Source organism: Oncorhynchus gorbuscha, linkage group LG18 (genome assembly GCF_021184085.1).
Source record: "Oncorhynchus gorbuscha isolate QuinsamMale2020 ecotype Even-year linkage group LG18, OgorEven_v1.0, whole genome shotgun sequence".
NCBI classification, from domain to species: domain Eukaryota; kingdom Metazoa; phylum Chordata; class Actinopteri; order Salmoniformes; family Salmonidae; genus Oncorhynchus; species Oncorhynchus gorbuscha.
The window spans coordinates 37,898,835-37,920,330 of record NC_060190.1 but is presented as its reverse complement, the minus strand read 5'-3'; the positions used below and the strand labels follow the sequence as shown (position 1 = coordinate 37,920,330).

General features: G+C 42.6%; 1 protein-coding gene across 1 annotated transcript in view; it reads right to left on the bottom strand.

Annotated features, from left to right (window-relative positions):
- The window catches only part of LOC124003037 (calcium-dependent secretion activator 1-like), a 155,949-nt gene that overhangs the window by 89,760 nt on the left and 44,693 nt on the right, over positions 1 to 21,496 (bottom strand). The window contains 2 exon segments of the mRNA XM_046311007.1: positions 1,893 to 2,225; positions 14,202 to 14,315. Of these exon segments, the coding sequence (XP_046166963.1) occupies positions 1,893 to 2,225; positions 14,202 to 14,315 (447 nt within the window).

Sequence of the window (21,496 nt, the reverse complement as noted above, 5' to 3'; positions counted from 1 at the left end):
AGCACAGCCTACCATTTTCATGGCCCCCCAAAAAATCTAAAGGGCCAAAAGAACATACAGAAAGCAATGACATTGAACATTTAGCTGCGTTTTCTTTGTCTGCAGCTCTGCAGGGCTTAGAGCATGTTTAGAGGGATTGCACACCACACCACCACCGCACAATGTCCTCATTCATCACCTGACCCTCCACTAGCGGCTCTACTCTGCTCCGCTTTGCCACCAGGCAGCACAGGAAAACTAGGTTAGCCATCTTCAAAGGATGAGCAGGGAAGAATCTAAAGCACAGTGAATTTGTGGAAAGGCTATGGGAAGATTCAGAGGGGATGTGCTTTATCTCAGCGTGAGACAAACCTCCAACAAATGAAGGTTCAGAGAGAGAGAGAGCGAGACAGAGATGAGATGGAGCATGGATCGGGATTTACGACCAATCTTTAACTTCACATTGTAACCCAGTCTGCATTCACAATCTGCCATAAAACTTCTGTTGAAGGAAAAACACTTCAGTTTGTGTTTAAATATTAAAAGTAGGCACTGTTTGTTTAATTGCACCTGAGGATACGCCATTGGGTTTGCAACCTTTCAAATTTTATACAACATTAATGACAAAGAAAAGAGTAAGAACTTCTTCGCTCAGACAGAAATGAAGTTGCTTCAACAATTCATTGGTTTCCGAGGACAACGTGCATTATCGAAATGGGATAGAAAGAGATTCTTCACTTGTGTGGTTGCTAATGTATTAAATTATGAGGAAATGTAAATGTATCTTAACTCTGGCTCTGAATGCTTCCTGTGATCAGACTTTAATTAAGCTCCTGGAAGAAGAATATATTAGTGCTGCTATCTGCTCTCTTAGTCTCAGCATTCCCATAGTCTGTTGTAAAAGTGAATTAGTGCTTCGAGGAGGGAGAGTTATTTTCTGACACGGGAACCCTGGTGTCCACCATTACCCTCTAGCAATCTCAACATGTCACTCTTAATAGGGTGGAGATTGAAGCGGTAGGCTATAAGACAGATAGGCCTGTGATTTACCAGGGGTGTATTCATTACACTGATTCTGTTGCAAAACGTTTAGTCTGTTGCAAAATGTTTTGCAACAGAAACTGTTCACTCAAAATGGAAAATGTTTTGCTACGAAAACATGAGCTTCTACTGGACAAATTCAGGTTGGTCTCTCACAGTTCCGTTTGCTTCCGTTCGGTTCTTAAAATGTAAACCTTTACCATTGCAAGACGTAATGAATACACCCCTGCTTTGGCTTTGTGCTATCTCCCTCTTGAACATAAGTGTCAGATGCATGTTATTTTATATGAATTTACCTGATGAACTGCTTTGCTTGATCTTGGCCAGGTCGCAGTTGTAAATGAGAACGTGTTCTCAACTGGCCCAACTGGTTAAATAAAGGTGAAATAAAAATGTTTCAAAAGAAAAAGGCTGTTTCAGCCAAAGTAAAGGAATAGGAAGAGCCTGTTTTTGAATGGAAACAGGCCCTCTAGTCAAGGTTAAAAAACAGACAGCTACAATAGCCAAATCTGTACAGCTGCAGGTATAGCCTATACAACAGTAGCAAGTGCTGCACTGTTCTTGGCCTTGCGTTGTTTTTTGTTTGTTCTTTTTACTAGGTGAGGCTTTGCTCATGAGGACAACACCTCACCCAGCAGGCAAAAATGTCTGCAACATCACGATGACGTCAGTGCAACGAGTCAGTTTTGCCCACTGGGAAAGATCTAAGTCATTCTTCAGCAGTGATGTACACACACATAGATGTGTCAGAAATAGCAGCCGATGGGCCCTGTCCAAAAGCAGTGCAGGGAATAGGGTGCCATTTCGGACGCAACCGTACTTCACAGTGATGCGTACAAACACACCCTCCCTCTACTAACGCCTGCTCTTACCTGGCAGGCGTTGTAGAGCAGCTGGTGCTCAAACTTCTTGATACCCAGAATGTTCTGGAACATCTCGTAGAGCTGGTCCTTGCTGAGGATGAGCTCAGAGGCTGCACTAGCCGTCATGCGTTGCTGAGCCTTGCGTGGGTCCTCGTCCCCGCGGTAGATGGTGTCGAACTTGGCCATCCAGGAGCTGAGCACCGTCTCCTTACTCAGGCCGTCGATCTCGGGCAGGCTGCGGACACGCTTCTCGATGTGCCTCTTGAACACCTCCCTGCAGTCATTGGCTGAGAAGCCCCCGCTCTGGACCATCTTGGCAACGCGGTCGCTTTTCAGGAACACCTGTGGTCACAGAGAGAGATGTTGGAAAGGATCGATAACCGCACACTGTTGAAAACATGAATACCACTTCAAAAGGAGGCTCAGATTCCAAAAATATGTGATATTTATTAGGACGTGCTCAGCTCAATAACGTGTGTAAATAAGACAAAATATTTTGGTTGACTTAACCATCATTAGTGTCATAAAAGGGCGAGCACATACATTTGGCTCATATAAATGTGGATTACATGACATAATCAAACCTAGGTGCAATAAATACAAAATAGAAAATCTGAAAATCTATTACAACAGACAGAGAGGGAGAGCAACGTTGACGTCAATGACTGGCAGGTAAACAAGTACAGATTGACAGGGTCAGACTGCTGCTGCAGCTACAGATAATAGTGCATTTCATTTACGTAGCGCTTTTCAGGACAAAGAATCTCAAAGCTCCAACGGTGGCATGTCTTCACCTGGAGCAAGAGTGTAAACAGCAGAGCATGTAGATGTTAAAACATATGAACGATAATGTATAATAAAATAACTGAAACAATTACACTGCAACTGTAAGAGGCTAACAGCTAAAACGGATCTTACAGTATTACCGACTGTAAACAGCGAATAGCTTTTTGTGTGTTTTATTCAACATGTCCATTGCATCGAGTAGACTCTATTATGACCATATAGGTTGAAGAGGAATTGACTTTATATAACGACTCAGACGATGATGAGTCACCCTTTTCGTCTTAGTCTACACTATGTTTCTAATACATAAATATTTTATACTCATCATCACCGGATGTCTTGTACAATAGACACACGTGAGTTGTTATGACTGTCGGGGTGATGTGAGATGTCTGTTCACCATAACAATTAAGACCACACACCAAACCAAATCATACCATACATCACACACAGCCGTTACTTCATCACTGTGGATCCAATGTACAGAAGTACAAAAGTTAGGGTCATCCCGTGTGTGACTGTGTGTCCGTCGTCTGGACGCGAGCGAGCTGGGCGGATTGAAGACATGATTGCAACCACTCTTACTCAGGCTGCAATGGAATATGAACCAATGGAAGGTAGTCATCCATGCAAGAAGACAAAAAAAGAAAGAAGTGCCTGACTGCAGTAACCACACCACATTAATGGTGGAATACTAATGCAGTGTTAAGATTTCTTCTCCGTGCTCTACAGTGATATACTGGAGTAATATAACTACAGACATAATAGCAGAGAGCAGCATACAGTATACAACGTTTCAAATATTGGGGAGTAATGTTGATGGCCATTGGATGGAAACGCACTTGCTATTATCAGGACTCTCCTTCCAGGCCTCCCTACCCCCTACTCCTGAATTATTCAGACTGAACGGGGAGAATGCTATTCTTTCTCATTTACTCCCAAACTGTGTGTGTGCGTGTTTGTGTTTTAGATTTAATGCGTTCCTCAGAACTACCTGCCAGACTGACTTTCTCTCCTGGTCCAAACCAATCTTACTTTATGGAGCAGCTGACCTACTAATATACTGATTGACGTTGGTCCCACAGTCGGTCTGATGTCTAGCAGATATACTTTGCCTGCTCTCTCTTTAAAAGTACAGGGAGAGATGGGGCTCTGTATTAATATCTGGTTCCTATCCAAGCAGACTGCAGACATTTCACAGAGAGCTACTCTACCTGTGGAGCACCGCTGACAGAAACCACTGCTGGAGAAGCACATCATCTCAATTCAATAGCTATCGTATTCTGTGGTCATTATCTGGCAGGGATGGAAGATAGACAGGCAGGCTTTGTACATCATTAGAAAACATAGAAAGAAATGGTGGATTGATTTCTGAGTTTGTTTCTGATAGACTCCACTGTTTTTATTATCCTTTATGTCCATTTGTGCTCCTGAGTGATGCAGCGGTGTAAGACACTGCATCTCAGCGCTAGAGGAGTCACTACAGTCCCTAGTTCGATTCCAGGCTGTATCACAACCGGCCGTGATTGGGAGTCCCATTGGGCGGCGCACAATTGGCCCATCGTCGTCCGGGTTAGTGTTTGGCCAGGGTAGGCCGTCATTGTCAATAAGAATTTGTTCTTAACTGACTTGCCTAATTAAATGAAGGTTAAATAAAAAATGTACAGCCCTTACAATTGAAATTGAATGAATGCATGGCAATTATGACCAGCATTCACATAGAGAGACACCTAATACCCCATCCATCACCATTCTCTGATATTGGTAGTGGTGGTTGTTCTCTGTGTGTAACTTTTACTGTCTCTTGTATGACTTTCAGATTCATTGATTACCTCTCTACCTATAGTGAAGCCTATAGAACACTGGCTGTATCCTGGGCACGACAGAGATCAAAATGAAATACAATGAGCCGATTACAACAGGTGTAGTAGACCTTACAGTGAAATGGCGGCGGAAGAAATGGCAGCAGTTTTACGGACGCCAAACCAATTGTGCTATTATGTGGGGTGTTTTGCGTTATTTGTCATTTATTTTGTACATAATGTTTCTGCAATCTTACAGGCAAAAAATAGCTTCTAAAAATTAGGACAGCGATCCCTCACCTCAGATTAGACAAAGATTTTTTCTTCAACAAGCCATACGCACAGGATATTCTCCAAACACCCGACAGAGCCAACATCCCTGTTAAGAGGAAGAGGAAGCGACGCAGGTAGAGAGGACAAAGAGCCGGATGCCTGGTCAGGACCCGGAAAAGGCGAGATGGAAAGCTGCCGGTACCGTCAATACTACTCACCAACGTGCAATCATTGGACGATAAACTAGACGAGGTACGATCACGAATATCCTACCAATGGGACATGTTTCACGGAATCGTGGCTGAATGACGACATGGATATTCAGCTAGCAGGATATATGCTGCACCTGTAAAATAGAACAGCACACTCTGGTAAGACGAGGGAGGGCGGTCTGTGCATATTTGTAAACAACAGCCACAACTCAATCCTCCTGATTTCCTGCTTACAAGCAAAAACTAAAGCAGGAAGCACCAGCACTCGGTCTATAAACAAGTGGTCAGGTGAAGCAGATGCTAAACTACAGGACTGTTTTGCTATCACAGACTGGAACATGTTCCGTGATTCTTCCGATGGCATTGAGGAGTACACAACATCAGTCACTGGTTTTATTAATAAGTGCATCGAGGATGTCGTCCCCACAGTGACTGTACGTACATACCCCAACATGAAGCCATGGATTTGTCGTGACGTTGTATTAGTTAATGTGACGACTGTTGCTCATCGAATGATTAAAGGTTTCTAATTGCGTGATTAACTGAATCAAGCAATTATTAACTCTTTAACCTGGGGCACCATGTGAAAATTGGTTTCATTGAGTTTCTATTTCCCAAATTAACTCAAAGAATATCAGAATACCGATTTTACAACAGCCGCTAATTCATCAGTTACAGTCTCGTTCTGAACGTCGCATAATCCAGGAATCTGCACGGACCCGGGTCTCACCAATGAGTTCATACCACAGCAATCTTGGTTGAGTTTTTATTTATTAGAAAGCTAAAATGATGATAAAAGATACACATACACAAAAACACATTCTAGGCTATTGATTAGAACTTAGAATAACGGGCCAACACACTATGGCACGTGTTACCCAAAATGGGGATTTAAAAGAGAGAGAAAAAGTGAAAGTACACGAGAGAAATATACATTTGGGTGAATTTGTCAGCTATGCTTATTCTAACCCTAGCCTTGCCCCAAACTGCTGCTCTTGTGGGTCAGAATATAATGACGTAATGACCTTACGTGGGGAAGGTCTCCGTGGATTCTCCGCGTGGACCGTTTAGGCTGCTCAATGACACACTTCTCCGGCGCAACTCTCTGGTTGCCCTCACGATGTCAGTGTCCTTTATGCTTAGGAGTCTGTTCCCTCACCCTTGCTCTAGAAGAGCTCTTCTGAGGACAGACAGCTCTGTAGCTCAGAGCTCACAGCGTAGGAATGAAACAGTGTAGATACCACGATTCGATGTGGAGTGGAGGCTAGGTGTTTCGACTTGAATTCACCCGCTTAGACACAGCTATTCATCCATAGGTTGGGTAGAAAAAGCTTTCTTTCTCTTCAAACTTGTGTTGCGTTTTGGGTCCATTGACTTTTTCGACCTCGGCTGCATCTTGGGTAACTTAGTCTGATCTGTTAATTCTTCACTCACGGGTTTATACCCTCGGGTCAGAAGTGGGCGTAACCGCCTTAAGGTCTAGATTTGATTCAAATCCAATTTTAGACAACTAACTTCACATTTCATCTTTACCAAAACATTCTCTTTGATTTGGACATATCCCTCAACGTAAACAAGACTAAGGAAATAATTGTGGACTACAGGAAAAGGAGGACCGACACGACCCCATTCTCATCGACGGGGCTGTAATTGAGCATGTTGAGAGCTTCAAGTTCCTTTGTGTCCACATCAACAACAAACTTTCATGGTCGAAACACACCAAGACAGTCACGAAGAAGGCACGACAAAGCCTGTTCCCCCTCAGGAAACCAAAAAGATTTGGCATTGGTCCTGAGATCCTCAAAAGGTTCTACAGCTGCAACATCGAGAGCATCCCGACTGGTTGCATCACTGCCTGGTACGGCAATTGCTCGGCCTCTGACTGCAAGGCACTACAGAGGGTAGTGTGTACGGCCCAGTACATCACTGGGGCTAAGCTGCCTGCCATCCAGGACCTCTACACCAGGCGGTGTCAGATGAAAGCCCTAAAAATTGTCAAAGACCCCAGCCACCCCAGTCATAGACTGTTCTCTAAACTACCCCATGGCAAGCATTACCGGAGTGCAGAGTCTAGGGCAAAATGCTTCTCAACAATCAAATGGCTACCCGGACTAATTGCAATGTGTGCCCCCCAAACCCTCTTTTATCGCTGCTGCTAGTCTCTGTTTAACATATCTGCATAGCCACTTTAACTACTCACTCATGTACATACTACCTCAATTTGGGCCGACCAACCAGTGCTCCCGCACATTGGCTAACCGGGCTATCTGCATTGTGTCCCACCCACCACCCGCCAACCCCTCTTTTACGCTACTGCTACTCTCTGTTTATCATATATGCATAGTCACTTTAACCATATCTACATGTACATACTACCTCAATCAGCCTGACTAAATGGTGTCTGTATGTAGCCTCGCTACTGTATTTAGCCTGTCTTACTGTTGTTTTATTTATTTACCATCTATTGTTCACCTAATACCTTTTTTGCACTATTGGTTAGAGCCTGTAAGTAAGCATTTCACTGTAAGGTCTACACCTGTTGTATTCGGCGCACGTGACAAATAAACTTTGATTTGATTTACTTAGCCCTTAACCAGCAATGCAGTTTGAAGAAAAATAAGGGTTTAGAAAACATTTACTAAATAAACTAGTAAAAAAATAAAACTATAAAAAAGTAACAACAAAATAACAATAACGAGGCTATATACAGGGTGTGCCGGTACCTAGTCAATGTGCTGGGGTACAGGTTATTAGAGGTAATTGAGGTAATATGTACAGTTGAAGTCAAAAGTTTACATAAACCTTAGCCAAATACATTTAAACTCATACATTTAAACTCAGTTCCTGACATTTAATCAGAGTAAAAATTCCCTGTCTTAGGTCAGTTAGGATCACTACTTTATTTTAAGAATGTGAAATGTCAGAATAATAGTACAGAGAATGATTTATTTCAGCTTTTATTTCTTTCATCACATTCCCAGTGGGTCAGAAGTTTACATACACTCAATTAGTATTTGGTAGCATTGCCTTTAAATTGTTTAACTTGGGTCAAACGTTTCGGGTAACCTTCCACAAGCTTCCCACAACAAGTTGAGTGAAGTTTGGCGTCTCCTTCCTGAGCGGTATGACGGCTGCGTGGTCCCATGTTGTTTATACTTGCATACTATTGTTTGTACATATGAACGTGGTACCTTCAGGTGTTTGGAAATTGCTCCCAAGGATGAACCAGACTTGTGGAGGTCTACATTTGTTTCTGAGGGGTTGGCTGATTTCTTTTGATTTTCCCATGATGTCAAGCAAAGAGGCACTGAGTTTGAAGGTAGGCCTTGAAATACATCCACAGGTACACCTCCAATCGACAGAAGCTGCTAAAGCCATGACCTCATTTTCTGGAATTTTTCAAGCTGTTTATAGGCACAGTCAACTTAGTGTATGTAAACTTCTGACCCACTGGAATTGTGATACAGTGAATTATAAGTGAAATAATATGTCTGTAAACAATTGTTGGAAAGATTACTTGTGTCACGCACAAAGTAGATGTCCTAACCAACTTGCCAAAACTACAGTTTGCTAACAGGAAATTTGTGGAGTGGTTAATAAACTAGTTTTAATGACTCCAACCTAAGTGTATGTAAACTTCTGACTTCAACTGTACACTACAGTTCAAAAGTTTGGGGTCACTTACATGTTTCTTTTGTTTTTGAAAGAAAATCACATTTTTTGTCCATTAAAATAACATCAAATTGATCACAAATACAGTGTAGACATTGTTAATGGAAAAATGACTTTTGTCATGCACAAAGTACATGTCCTAACCGACTTGCCAAAACCATAGTTTGTTAACAAGAAATTTGTGGAGTGGTTGAAAAAAGTGGTTGAAAAACTTCCGACTTCAACTGTACATGTAGGTAGGGGTAAAGGAACTAGGCTTTGAAAACAAACAGAGAGTTTCAGCAGCCTAAAAAATGTGGGGGCGGGGTTCAATGCAAATAGTCCGGGTAGCCATTTGATTAGCTTCTCAGCCGTCTTATGGCTTCGGTGTAGAAGCTGTTAATAAGCCTTTAGACCTAGACATGGCGCTCCGGTACCACTTGCCATGCGGAACCAGAGAGAACAGTCTATGACTAGGGTGGCTGGAGTCTTTGGCACTTTTAAGGGCCCCTAGGGCCCCTGTAGCGCCTTGCAGTTGGAGGCTGAGCAGTTGTGATGCCAGGCGTGATGCAACCAGTGCTCTCGATGGTGCAGCTGTAGAACTTTTTGAGGATCTGATGACCCTTGCCAAATCTTTTCAGTCTCCTGAGGGGGAATAGGCATGGTCGTGTCCTCTTCACGACTGTCTTAGTGTGTTTGGACCATGAAAGTTTGTTGGGGATGTGGACACCAAGGAACTCTTGACTAAGCATGCACCTCTGAGGGACCCCTGTGTTTAGGATCAGAGTGGCAGATACATTGTTGCCTACCCTTACTACCTGAGGGCGGCACGTCAGGAACTCCAGGATCCAGTTGCAGAGGGAGGTATTTCGTCCCAGGGTCCTTCGCTTAGTGGTGAGTTTTGTGGTCACTATGATGTTGAATGCTGAGCTGTTGTCAATGAACATCATTCTCACATAGGTGTTCCTTTTGTCTAGGTGGGAAAGGGCAGTGCGGAGTGTGATTGCACCATCTGTGGATCTGCTGGGGTGGTATGTGAATTGGAGTCATTCTAGAGTTTCCAGGATGATGGTGTTGATGTTAGCCATGACCAGTTACCGACTTCTTAAGAGTCAGTAGTCATTTAGGCAGCTTACCTTTGTTTTCTAGGGCACAGTGTCTATGGTGGTCTGCTTGAAACATTTAGGAATTACAGACTCAGTCAGGGAGAGGTTGAAAATGTCAGTGAAGACACTTGCCAGTTGGCCAGTGCATGCTCTGATTACATGTCCTGGTCATCCGTCTGGCCCCGCGGCCTTGTGAATGTTGACCCGTTAAAAGGTCTTGCTCACATCGGCTACGGAGAGCGTGATCACACTGTCGTCCGGTACATCTGGTGCTCTCATGCATGCTTCACTGTTGCTTGACTCGAAGCAAGCATAAAAGGCATTTTGCTCGTCTGGTAGGCTCGTGTCACTGGGCAATTCGCTGTTGGGTTTCCCTTTGTGGTCCGTAATAGTTTGCACACCCTGCCACATCCAATGAGTGTCAGAGCCGGTGTAGTAGGATTCAATCTTAGTCCTGTGTTGACGCTTTGCCTAAACGAAGACTGGGTTCGTGCAGATAACCAACCATTTACAATGTTTGGAATGAGACTAACGCGAGGTAAAGAATAATTCATTAATTAGAAGACTAATTGATCAGATATTAAAATATCTGAAAGTTATATTAGGAAAATGATAACTTTGTAATCTGAATATTTTCCTTGGTGCCCCGACTTCCTAGTTAATTACATTTACCTGAATAGTTAACCACATAACAATAATTACAGAGAATTTATTGGATAAACTAACAGTGTTGAGTTTAATGATGCCAAAGACATGACAGTGTGATCAATAGAAGGAGCCGGTACTCCTCCATGCAGCCAGGGCAGACTGCGTGTGTGCGTGTGTGTGTGTGTGCGTGCGCGTGCGTGTGTGCGTGCGTGTGTGCGTGCATGCATGCGTGTGCGTGCGCGTGTGTGTGTGTGGCGGCAACAGCCAGAGACGGGACAGACAGTTCTCAGGGTCATCCTCCATCCCCTTAATGACAGAGTGATGGGGAGTGAGCAAGACAAGGCCATTGTCATAGCATCGGATGCACACACACATCAGAGAAACTGTCTATCAGGCCCCTGCATCCATTACACTGTGACAGCTAAATTGTGGCCACATTGTCCGCTGTGATTAAACACTAGTGACACACTACAATAAGAGGACAGTAGTTTTAACCCTGTTATGTTATGTATTTACAGCACTGAATTGAATAATCAAGTTGATGTGTGTGGGTAGAGAGAGAGCGAGAGTGGGGGTTGAGAGAGAGACAGAACAAGAGGGAGATACCTTTCTTGCACAAGCCTGTAACAGTAAATCTATTTGTCCTGTTTGACATTGGCGCATTGAGTTATTCTAGGCCCAGGAAACAGATAGACACCTGTATTTGGGCATGTCTCAGTAGAGAGGAAGAGGCAAAGGGAGATGGATGACTCTGTACGTGCGAAAATACAGCGTGAAGCAGACCAAGTGTTTATTTTTTTTGTATGGAGGGGCAATGAGAGCGGGTTGAATTTTGTCAACATAAAATGTAATTGCTCATTTTGCTAAGTGAGGCTAAGTTTTCTGTTGTTACAGTTGTATTGATATAAGTGGATATACGTGGCATCTTATAAAAGACAGAACACAGAACACACTTTTCACTATTTACACAGCTGACCAGGCTCTGTTAGAGCTGTCAGAGCCTTTATTGCTCTGGAGAAAGCATTTGTTGAACTGAAATGGGTACGTAATGCAGGTAAAACCTAGTACACTGCCCTCCTGAATTACTGGCATCCTAAGTAAAGTATGTGAAAAAATGTCCTTGTTGTTTATCAGTTTGATCTTACACTCAAAATATCATATGAATCTAACCTTTAACTGGGTTAAAATTGTTTAAATATATATATATATATATATATATTGTCATCAATAAATAATTGTTTTATTCAAAAACATATGTCACAATTATTGGCACACCTAGAAATTCTTATGAGCAAAATGTAATTGATGTATATTTCGATTAATATTGTACTTTCTAAAGTTCATCTGAGTCTTTGGGAACTCTTAAATGGTAATCCACAACTTCCTGTTTCGCTGGGGTATAAATATGAGGTGACTCACGGACTGAACTCCCTCTGTCATCTATCAACATGGAGTGTTTCTGGATGGAGGAATGGTCTCAAATCTCTTCCTATGTGTTCTCCCACCCAATGAAACATGATAGGAGACCACTCAGATCTTAACAAAGGGAGGGTGCACAAAGTACTAAATATATGGGTGCCAATGATTTCTTGATGACATTTTCTTTTCTTTTAACAATTTTAACTCAATTAAAGGTTAGATTCATATGATATATTGAGCGTAATATCAAGCTGATAAACAACAATGAAATGCTTTTCACAGCCTTTTTTGTTCATATTTACTTGACTATTTTCTTTCTATATAAAGCCCTCTTGCATAAACTTCTGCCATAGCTTACCTCGTTGTTAACCTTCAGACATATAAGTTACCAGACCCGGACACGTGGATGGCTAAATCTGGAGATCCTTTCAATCTTCACCAAGGTACGTAAATCTGCTTATAGTATTTTGGCGGCTGTCATGTGGAATGATATCCAAAACTGGTTCAAGTTGGTGGAGATGGTGCATCTCGGGCAATTCAGATGGATGTTAGAGGCCCTCTTTACTGAAGATTGTGTTTCTTTCATATGACTGCTTTTGCTTTTCATGTATCGTATAATTGTTGTTTATTGATGTGTTTATGCTGAGCTCATCTGTGAAAGAGACCGTTGTGTCAGCATGACTCCCTGCTTAAATAAAGTTTAAATCAAATCTTCGAGAAAAACAATGTTACTATCAGATTTGTGCCTGTTGTTCACGTGCGAATCTGCCATCTCATTGGCTAGAATCTTGTCTTCATTCCCATAGTTACAGTATTGGATCCTGCCTCTTGTCAGTATATACACTGAGTGTACAAAACATTTCCATGACATAGACTGACCAGGTAAACCCAGGTGAAAACTATGATCCTATGACCACCTGTTAAATCCACTTCAAATCAGTGTAGATGAAGGGGTAGAGACCGGTTAAAGAAAATATGTTTAAGCCTTGAGACAATCCAGACGTGGATTGTATATGTGTGCCATTCATAGTGTGAACGGGCAAGAGCAAGACAAAGGATATACGTGTCTTTGAACATGCTATGGTAGTAAGTGCCAGGTGCAACGGTTTGTGTCAAGAACTGCAATGCTGCTGGGGTTTTCACACTCAACAGTTTCCCGTGTGTATCAAGAATGGTCCACCATCCGAAGGACATCCAGCCAACTTGACACTACTGTGCCAAGCATTGGAGTCAACATGCCAAGCATTGGAGTCAACATTGGCCAGCTAGCATTATGTGGGTAATCACTACAGTATGTCAATTGAGTCGCCGTTTTGTCAAATTAAATACAATTAACTTGTTTTCAAATGGATTGCTTTGGTTTTGGAGCTCCTTCAAGGCATTGCATGATTTGATTTATACAACATTATAATATCCATCATACAGTGCCCTACATGTATGAACGTACAGTAAAGAAGCCCTATGACAGTATAGTCTGGGGACTCTAAGTATCCTATGTAGTGGGATAGGGGACAATACCCATATGGTCCTTCTGTAGCTCAGTTGGTAGAGCATGGCGCTTGTAACGCCAGGGTAGTGGGTTCGATTCCCGGGACCACCCATACGTAGAATGTATGCACACATGACTGTAAGTCGCTTTGGATAAAAGCGTCTGCTAAATGGCATATATTATTATTATTATTAATATAAGGGTATGTTTATCTGCACAATAATTCTCTATTATTATTGTTGAACTGGTTGAATTGTGACTGTAATGTAGGTGGGAGTACGATGGCAGCCTCTTTAGCACAAGTGTGTTAGCTAATCCATATCGTCAGTGAATAGATGTGATGTGCACACGACACGATGCATCATCTCATCCACCATTTTCCCCCCACAGAGCACAGCAGTTCCCTGGAATTCAGGCCAAAGCAACAGAGCGCTGAGAAACTGAGCAGCCACTTCCATCCCACTACGAGTGATTCCTAGCCCTACAGTTAGAGAGAGAGAAATTAATTCACTGAGGAAGAGGTACAGTATCTCTGCCACTCTGTCTGCCACTCTGTTTTCAGCAGCACTGACAGACTGTATCTCAACAGCTCGGAATTTGATTGATTAGGAAAAGCTCTGATTTACAGTTCCGGGAGACAGAGAGAGCTGGGGGGTCTTTTTACGACTCGCATGTCTATGCTAATTGAGTTACAGCAGTAAATGGCAGCTAATCAGCCTGGTCTATTACATTGAATGCTAACACTATCTCAGCACCACAACACATAGGAAACACAGGGTTAAAACACGTGATAGCGGTCTCTGTAAAGAAAGAGAAAAGGATGGTTCATTTAACAAGCGTATTGTAACAGTGGTGTGCTGAGAGACAGTCTGCGGATGAGACGACACATTTGTAGGTTAGAGAGAAAGAGAAAGAAAGAAAGAAATATGTACCTCATAGTAGCTCTGGACTGCGTTGATGAATGCTTCATCAGCCACTATCTGAGTGTCTCCATTGAGGAAAGCTTTGAAGCGGTCGTTGGTCTGCCGGAGCTGCTGCTCTGTGATCTGGGGAGGCAGAAGGCATACAGAGGATACAAAACATAAAACACAGCCATGGATAGGGATAAATCAACCTGTTACATACGTATGGCTTATGGCTATGGACGACAGTTGACGATAGATAGTTCAGTGTTTTGAGAAGATACATTTTTGGGGTTATTTTTGATTGCTCTTGATTTGATTGCTTCTGACGAGGGAGGGTTGCTTGCTTAGCACGAGGAAACAGTATGTGTATAAACTGTACATTTCTAACAATTATATATGCAATATGTTACGTTGCCCCTTCTGTCTTTGCTCGGATTTGTGTAATAATGTCTCTCAATGAAGTACAACCTGGAGTAAACACCACATGCCAGAGAGACAGGCTGTACCAGGAGCACCTCTCATTTAAAGAGCAATTGCCCATAGAAGCAACGAATCCCTTTGAAAACGACCTCTATGGCAACGATATTAGTCGGAAACACGTATTCTAGTGTCAAAATGTACTACAATGTGTGAATAGGATCATTTGTGTCAGAGTCATTGTAACGCAGACGCTGGGAGTCATGAAGCAAGTACAGGGGGTGAATTTAATAATACAAAAACATGGAACAATACAAAACAAGAGCAGCGTCTGGACATGAGAAACATAACTAACACTGCCTGCGGAAAGAACCAAAGGGAGTGACAGATATAGGGGAGGTAATCATAGAAGTGATGGAGTCCAGGTGTGTCTCATGAGGTGCAGGTGTGCCCAACGATTGTGGCAGGTGTGCGTAATAATAAGTAAACTGATGACAGTGAGCACCAGAGAGGGGGAGCGGGGGTCGACGTGACAGCCATGTCTAAAATGGAGTTTGAAACCTCAGTGAGTCACAATGTGAGTACTCAGTGAGTAAATGAAGGTTTGGTTTGGATTACAATTATGTCAACAAGTCACGCCCCCTTTTATCAAGCTCACGAGCAAATAGCCCCTCCTCCCCCCTCACTTCCCTTCAATGGGTTCCATTGTTTGATTGACCCCAATGTGTTTCAAGAACAGCAGACTGGAAAGCCTTATATGGATTGACAATGCCTCCACAGCTAAAGTTCTATAGTTTGCATGCCCTGCTGAAGGACCCTAGTCTGGGCACCAGTCTTTTTATCTAACATTCCAATCCTTGGCACTCAAGGTCAGTTTCTTTTAGCAAATGACAGGTGTGGCAAGGAGTGGAATGTAGTCGCCGAACAGAGACACAACCAGGCTAGAAAGACCCTAGCCGGTATGCGGAATAGATGCTTGGAGTTAGTCTTGAATTGAATGGTATCAGTCAAGATGGGGAAGGAGAAACCCTGTGTATTCTGCACCAGGATCGGGGAACTCCTGTTGTATACGGGACAACACACAGGAAGGTATGACCACTCTGACATGTTTTCTAAGGTAGCCCCATTACCTCCTGACAAAATGTCAATAGGCACAGCATCTGCATTGGCTGGGAATGACCATGGAAGGTGAAATGTGCACATTGTTATATTAGCAGCTTCTATTATGTAAAGGTAGTGGAGGTTCCTCAGAAGAGGAAGGAGAGGGCATCCTCCTCAGTGAATTTCATAAAAATCTGAAGAGTGAAACATTAACCAAGTTTTCCTTTTTAGATAAAACTACACAAAATATATTCACATGACCAAATAATTGATTAAAACATACTGTTTTGCAATTAAGGCATATAGTAGCCTCAGCAACACTCTGTCGGGTAGCACCAGGGTGTAGCCAGCCGGAGGACAGCTAGCTTCTGTCATCCTCTGAGTACATTGACTTTAATACGAATCCTAGGAGGCTCATGGTTCTCACCCTTTTCCATACACTTACACAGTCATTACAACTTCTGGAGGATGTTCTCCAACCTATCAGAGCTCTTGCAGCATGAACTGACATGTTGTCCACCCAATGTCCACCCAATGAAAAGATCAGATGATAAATCTAGTACTGAAAGAATAAACTACATCTAGCTACCACTGCAGTGCATAAAATGTGGTGAGTACCCAGCTAGCAATGAGGAATCGGCCCAGAAGCGGCCCTCTTCCGGGGGGCCGGAACTGATTGAATCGGCACGGAATCAGGTGTAGGACTGCCCAGAAGCGGCCCAAGTACATCATGCCATTTCTGTCTATCAAAAATTCGGCCGACTTTGCCGGCATCTTACCAGAATCCCCCCGATGCAAATGTAAATACATGTACACAAAATTACCACATTTAGTCATTTTAAATATTATTATTATACATTTTCTGTGCATACAAATTATACCCATCCAGCACCATACACCTGGTGACCGTGCCAGCGTGCATGCGCCTGGCCCGCCACAGCACGATGGGACAAGGACATCCCGAACAGCCAAACCCTCCCCTATCTCGGGCGACGCTGGGACAATTGTGCGTTGGGTCTTCCAGGTTATGGCTCGCACAGGTCTCAAACCAGCATCTGTAGCAACGCAGTTTGAACTGCGATGCAATGTCTTAAACCACTGCGCCATCCACAAGGTTTTTAATGCTTATCAATTGCCTTACACAAAGTTTCAGAAAACTAAAATAATAGACACATTTTAATTGTATATTTTGATCACAGAAACAATGAGAAAATATGGAAAAATAAATGATGAAATGTTAATTATATAAAGCAGCCTGTGTAATCATCTGCCAGAGAGTAGGCCCAAGCCCCAAGTAATACATCTGGGCCAGATAACTATCACCGGAATAGGCCCGAGCTCAATCTCTGCACCCTAGCCATAAGTAATACTGCCTAGGGCGGCCCAGACTCGGGCCACATGACGAGTATGACTCTCAGCCGAGTCCCCCGACTCTCAGCCATTATCGGGCCAGATCCACTGTGCTAACCGGGTAGCTGACTGAGAGAAAGACAGAGTTAGTTGAACAGTTTGTAACAAATACATTTCTTCCAAAATGAAGGAGAAGCAAGAGAGCGAGCTAGCTATATTTAGTTGCATAGTTTTTTTTTTTACTTTCACTTTCACTTAGTTAGTTAATCTAGCTAGCTAGTTTAGCCTACTCAAACTCCCGGCTCAAACAAAGAAGGATGACAATTTAGCTATCTTGCTTTGGCTATCCAGCACTGGAACTCTTCCAAGTCAAGGTAAGCTTTTGACTTAACATTATTTATTACCAAAGGGGCTCGCCGGTGTAACTGCTAAACTGCTTTCTGACTGTAAACTGTACTGCACAATTGTAGCGGGTTAACTAATACGTTAGTTCTAGTAGTTCTTGACTATGATGTGAGAACTATGTAGACTGTGTGTAGCGGTCATGATTTGAAGGTTTGGCTTGGAAAGGTTTTTTCGCCTGGTCACAGACAGCTGATATGTTGTGCACTGAAGTCCACAAGCAAAGGGAAAGGTTAGAGGAGGAGCGCATGTACAGTAGATGGTTGCAAGAAGGAAGTATATATACAACAATCAAAGTGATCACAATGTTTTGATGTGGCTGCTATGAAAGTGAACTGGTTGCTTGTGATCAGGGGAGTGTTCATTCTGCAGATTCTGTTAACTTTTCTTGAACGGAAGCAAACGGAACAAAATGGGGATACACATACACAAATTTGTCCAATAGAAACTCTCATTTGCAACTCTTGCCTGCATCTAGTTGACCCTAGATCAACTAGATGCAGGCAAGAGTGTGCAGGGCAGTATTGAATGTGTCTGTCACATTGATTACTCGAAATTACTCAAAATTCGCTGACCTGTGCACCTACATTGTAAACTTTCATTCATAGGCTAGGTTGTAGCAACCTCATGATGGGTACAAGGAAAATGTCAGTATCATGTAGTAGCGTTACAATCGATGTTACATTGAACTGGGTGAATGGAATATGAATGACAGTTATCCAATATGCTGAAATAGAAATAAGGCCATAATTGTATATTTTGATCACAGGCTCATAAAATAAACCCTTCACCCTCATCTAAAATGACACCGACCGCCACTGATGTAAAGGGTTGTCTATTCTACAGTACCTACACACGTATCTACCTACACATGATTAATGTTCCTGAGTGGCGCAGCGGTCTAAGGCACTGCATCTCAGTGCAAGAGGCTTTTACTACAGTCCCTGGTTCGAATACAAGCTGTATCACATCGGACCATGATTAGGAGTGCCATAGGGCGGCCCACAATTGGCCCAGTGTCATCCGGGTTTGGCCGGGGTAGGGGGTCATTGTAAATAAGAATTTGTTCTTACCTGACTTGCCTAGTTAAATAAAGGTTACGTATTCTTATCGGCAGAATCAATAACCTTGCTTTTTCTAATGACTGCCTTGCCTGGTTCACCAACTACTTTGCAGACTGAGTTCAGTGTGTCAAATCGGAGGGCATGTTGTCCGGACCTCTGGCAGTCTCTATGGGGGTAACACAGGGTTCAATTCTCGGGCCGACTCTTTTCTCTGTATATATCAATGATGTCGCTCTTGCTGCGGGCCATTCCCTGATCCACCTCTACGCAGACAACACCATTCTGTATACTTCTGACCCTTCTTTGGACACTGTGCTAACTAACCTCCAAACAAGCTTCAATGCAATACAACACTCTTTCCGTGGCCTCCAACTGCTCTTAAACACTAGTAAAACCAAATGCATGCTTTTCAACCGTTCGCTACCCGCCCGCCCGACTAATATCACCACCCTGGACGGTTCCGACCTAGAATATGCGGACAACTATAAATACATAGGTGTCTGGCTAGACTGTAAACTCTCCTTCCAGACTCATATTAAACATCTGCAATCAAAAATCAAATCTAGAATTGGCTTTCTATTTCGCAACAAAGCCTCCACTCACGCCGCCAAACTTACCCTCGTAAAACTGACTGTCCTACCTACAAAATAGCTTCCATCACTCTACTCAGCAAATTGGATGCAGTCTATCACAGTGCCATCCTTTTTGTTACCAAATTACCTTATACTTCCCACCACTGCGACCTGTATGCTCTAGTCGGCTGGCCCTCGCTACATATTCGTTGTCAGACCCACTGGCTTCAGGTCATCTATAAGTCTGTTTGGTAAAGCTCCGCCTTATCTCAGTTCACTGGTCTCGATAACAACATCCACCCGTAGCACATGTTCCAGCAGGTATAACTCACTGATCATCCCCAAAGCCAACACCTCATTTGGCCGCCTTTCCTTCCAGTTCTCTGCTGCCAGTGACTGGAACGATTGGCAAACATCGCTGAAGTTCGAGACTTTTATTTCCCTCACCAACTTTCAACATCAACTATCTGAGCAGTTAACCGATCGTTGCAGCTGCACATAGTCCATCTGTAAATAGCCCACCCAATCTATTTACAGATAGTTATTTACTTTTCTGCTCTTTTGCACACCAGTATCTCTAATGGACATCTTCATCTGCTCATTTATCACTCCAGTGTTAATCTGCTAAATTGTAACTATTCACTCCTATGGCCCATTTATTGCCTACCTCCTCATGCCTTTTGCACACACTCTATATATACTTTCTTTGTTCCACTGTGTCATTGATTTGTTCATTGTGTTATTGGCTTGTTTATTGTTTATTGTTTACTCCATGTGTAACTCTGTGTTGTTGTCTGTGTCACACTGCTTTTCTTTGTCTTGGCCAGGTCTCAGTTGCAAATGAGATCTTGTTCTCCAAGTAGCCTTCCTGGTTAAATAAAGGTGAATTAAAAAATTTAATAAACGCAAGTCCGACCATCACCCCTGGTGAAACAAAACCGTGACTCGTCAGTGAAGACCACTTTTTTGATCAGCTGCCCATCCTGTCTCCCTGTAGTGCTGTCTTAGGCGTCTCACAGTACGGACATTGCAATTTATTGCCCTGGCCACAGTCCTCATGCCTTCTTGCCTAAGGCACATTCACGCAGATGAGCAGGGACCCTGGGCATCTTTCGTTTGGTGTTTTTCAGAGTCAGTAGAAAGGCCTCTTTAGTGTCCCAAGTTTTCATATCTGTGACCTTAATTGCCTACCGTCTGTAAACTGTTAGTTTCTTAACGACATGCCGTGATGCCAGCATATTACAGATTACCTTCATCATCTTCATTCCTCGATGGCCCAAAACCCTTAACACAGTTACCATAAGAAACATCGACTACTTACTACATTTGAAATGTTACCAAAACACTTAGTTTAGGGAGGGAACGTTATTTATAGTAAAGGATACATGGATAAATTTGTACCCCTCTGAAATGAAAATGGATGGCCCTCCCTTCAGCAAAATATATTTGACCTAAACACTCCCTGAATACTTGAGGGAAATAAATTGAGTGACCCTCCCCTATACCCAATATATTAATTACAACAAAGTGGATAGTAGAGAACATACCTACCATTAAACTTCACTTCTTGTACAGACCAGAGCCTTAAATATGCTGTTTTAGAAATGGTTCTTCATTCCGTAAGCATTGCATGGCAAAGCAGGAATTGTGATAGAGCACAGGGCTGCGGGCCAGCAAATCACAGTTGACAAAAGTAGGGGTGCAAATATCACCTTTATAGTAAATACTTGCATGAATCAATCATCGTGCTTTGCAGGTCCATGAAAAAAATTGCCTTTTATAAAAAGTCATGCAATTCTACCTAATTTGACATATTACCTGAATACATTTACATTTACATTTAAGTCATTTAGCAGACGCTCTTATCCAGAGCGACTTACAAATTGGATATTTTTACATACTACACCATTTACTGAAATAATAGGCTAAGAATGGACAAAGAGAGAGGCCATTGTGTTCATTTTAAAATATTTCTCTAATGCCAAATCAGTGTGTCTTGTTTGCAACGAAATGATCCCTGTTCGCAAATAATTAAATCTGAGACTTTATTAGGAATCTGAGCATGGTACATTCAAAAGTTAGGCGTTCCTTTCCACCCCAGACAGAGTAGGCTTACCGACGCAGAAAAATGTTAACTTTAACTGCTGCTGCCATTACTAAACCCAACGAGAAGTGTTTTCCTAAAAGCTGTCTGGGTTTCAACATCTTCTATTCTACTGAAAGTGAATAGCTTAATCAATTGATAGTGACAGAATTAGATTACTTCCCAAAGAAAGTACATTTTTTGTCTCCTCTAGAGCTTGTTTCTAGCTTAAAGCATCGCGGACCAAAGCACAATTACAGGCCTAGATGACTTTATATAATCGGATCTGTTGAATTTTCCTCAAAATCTTAAGATAACAATGGGTAGACCGGT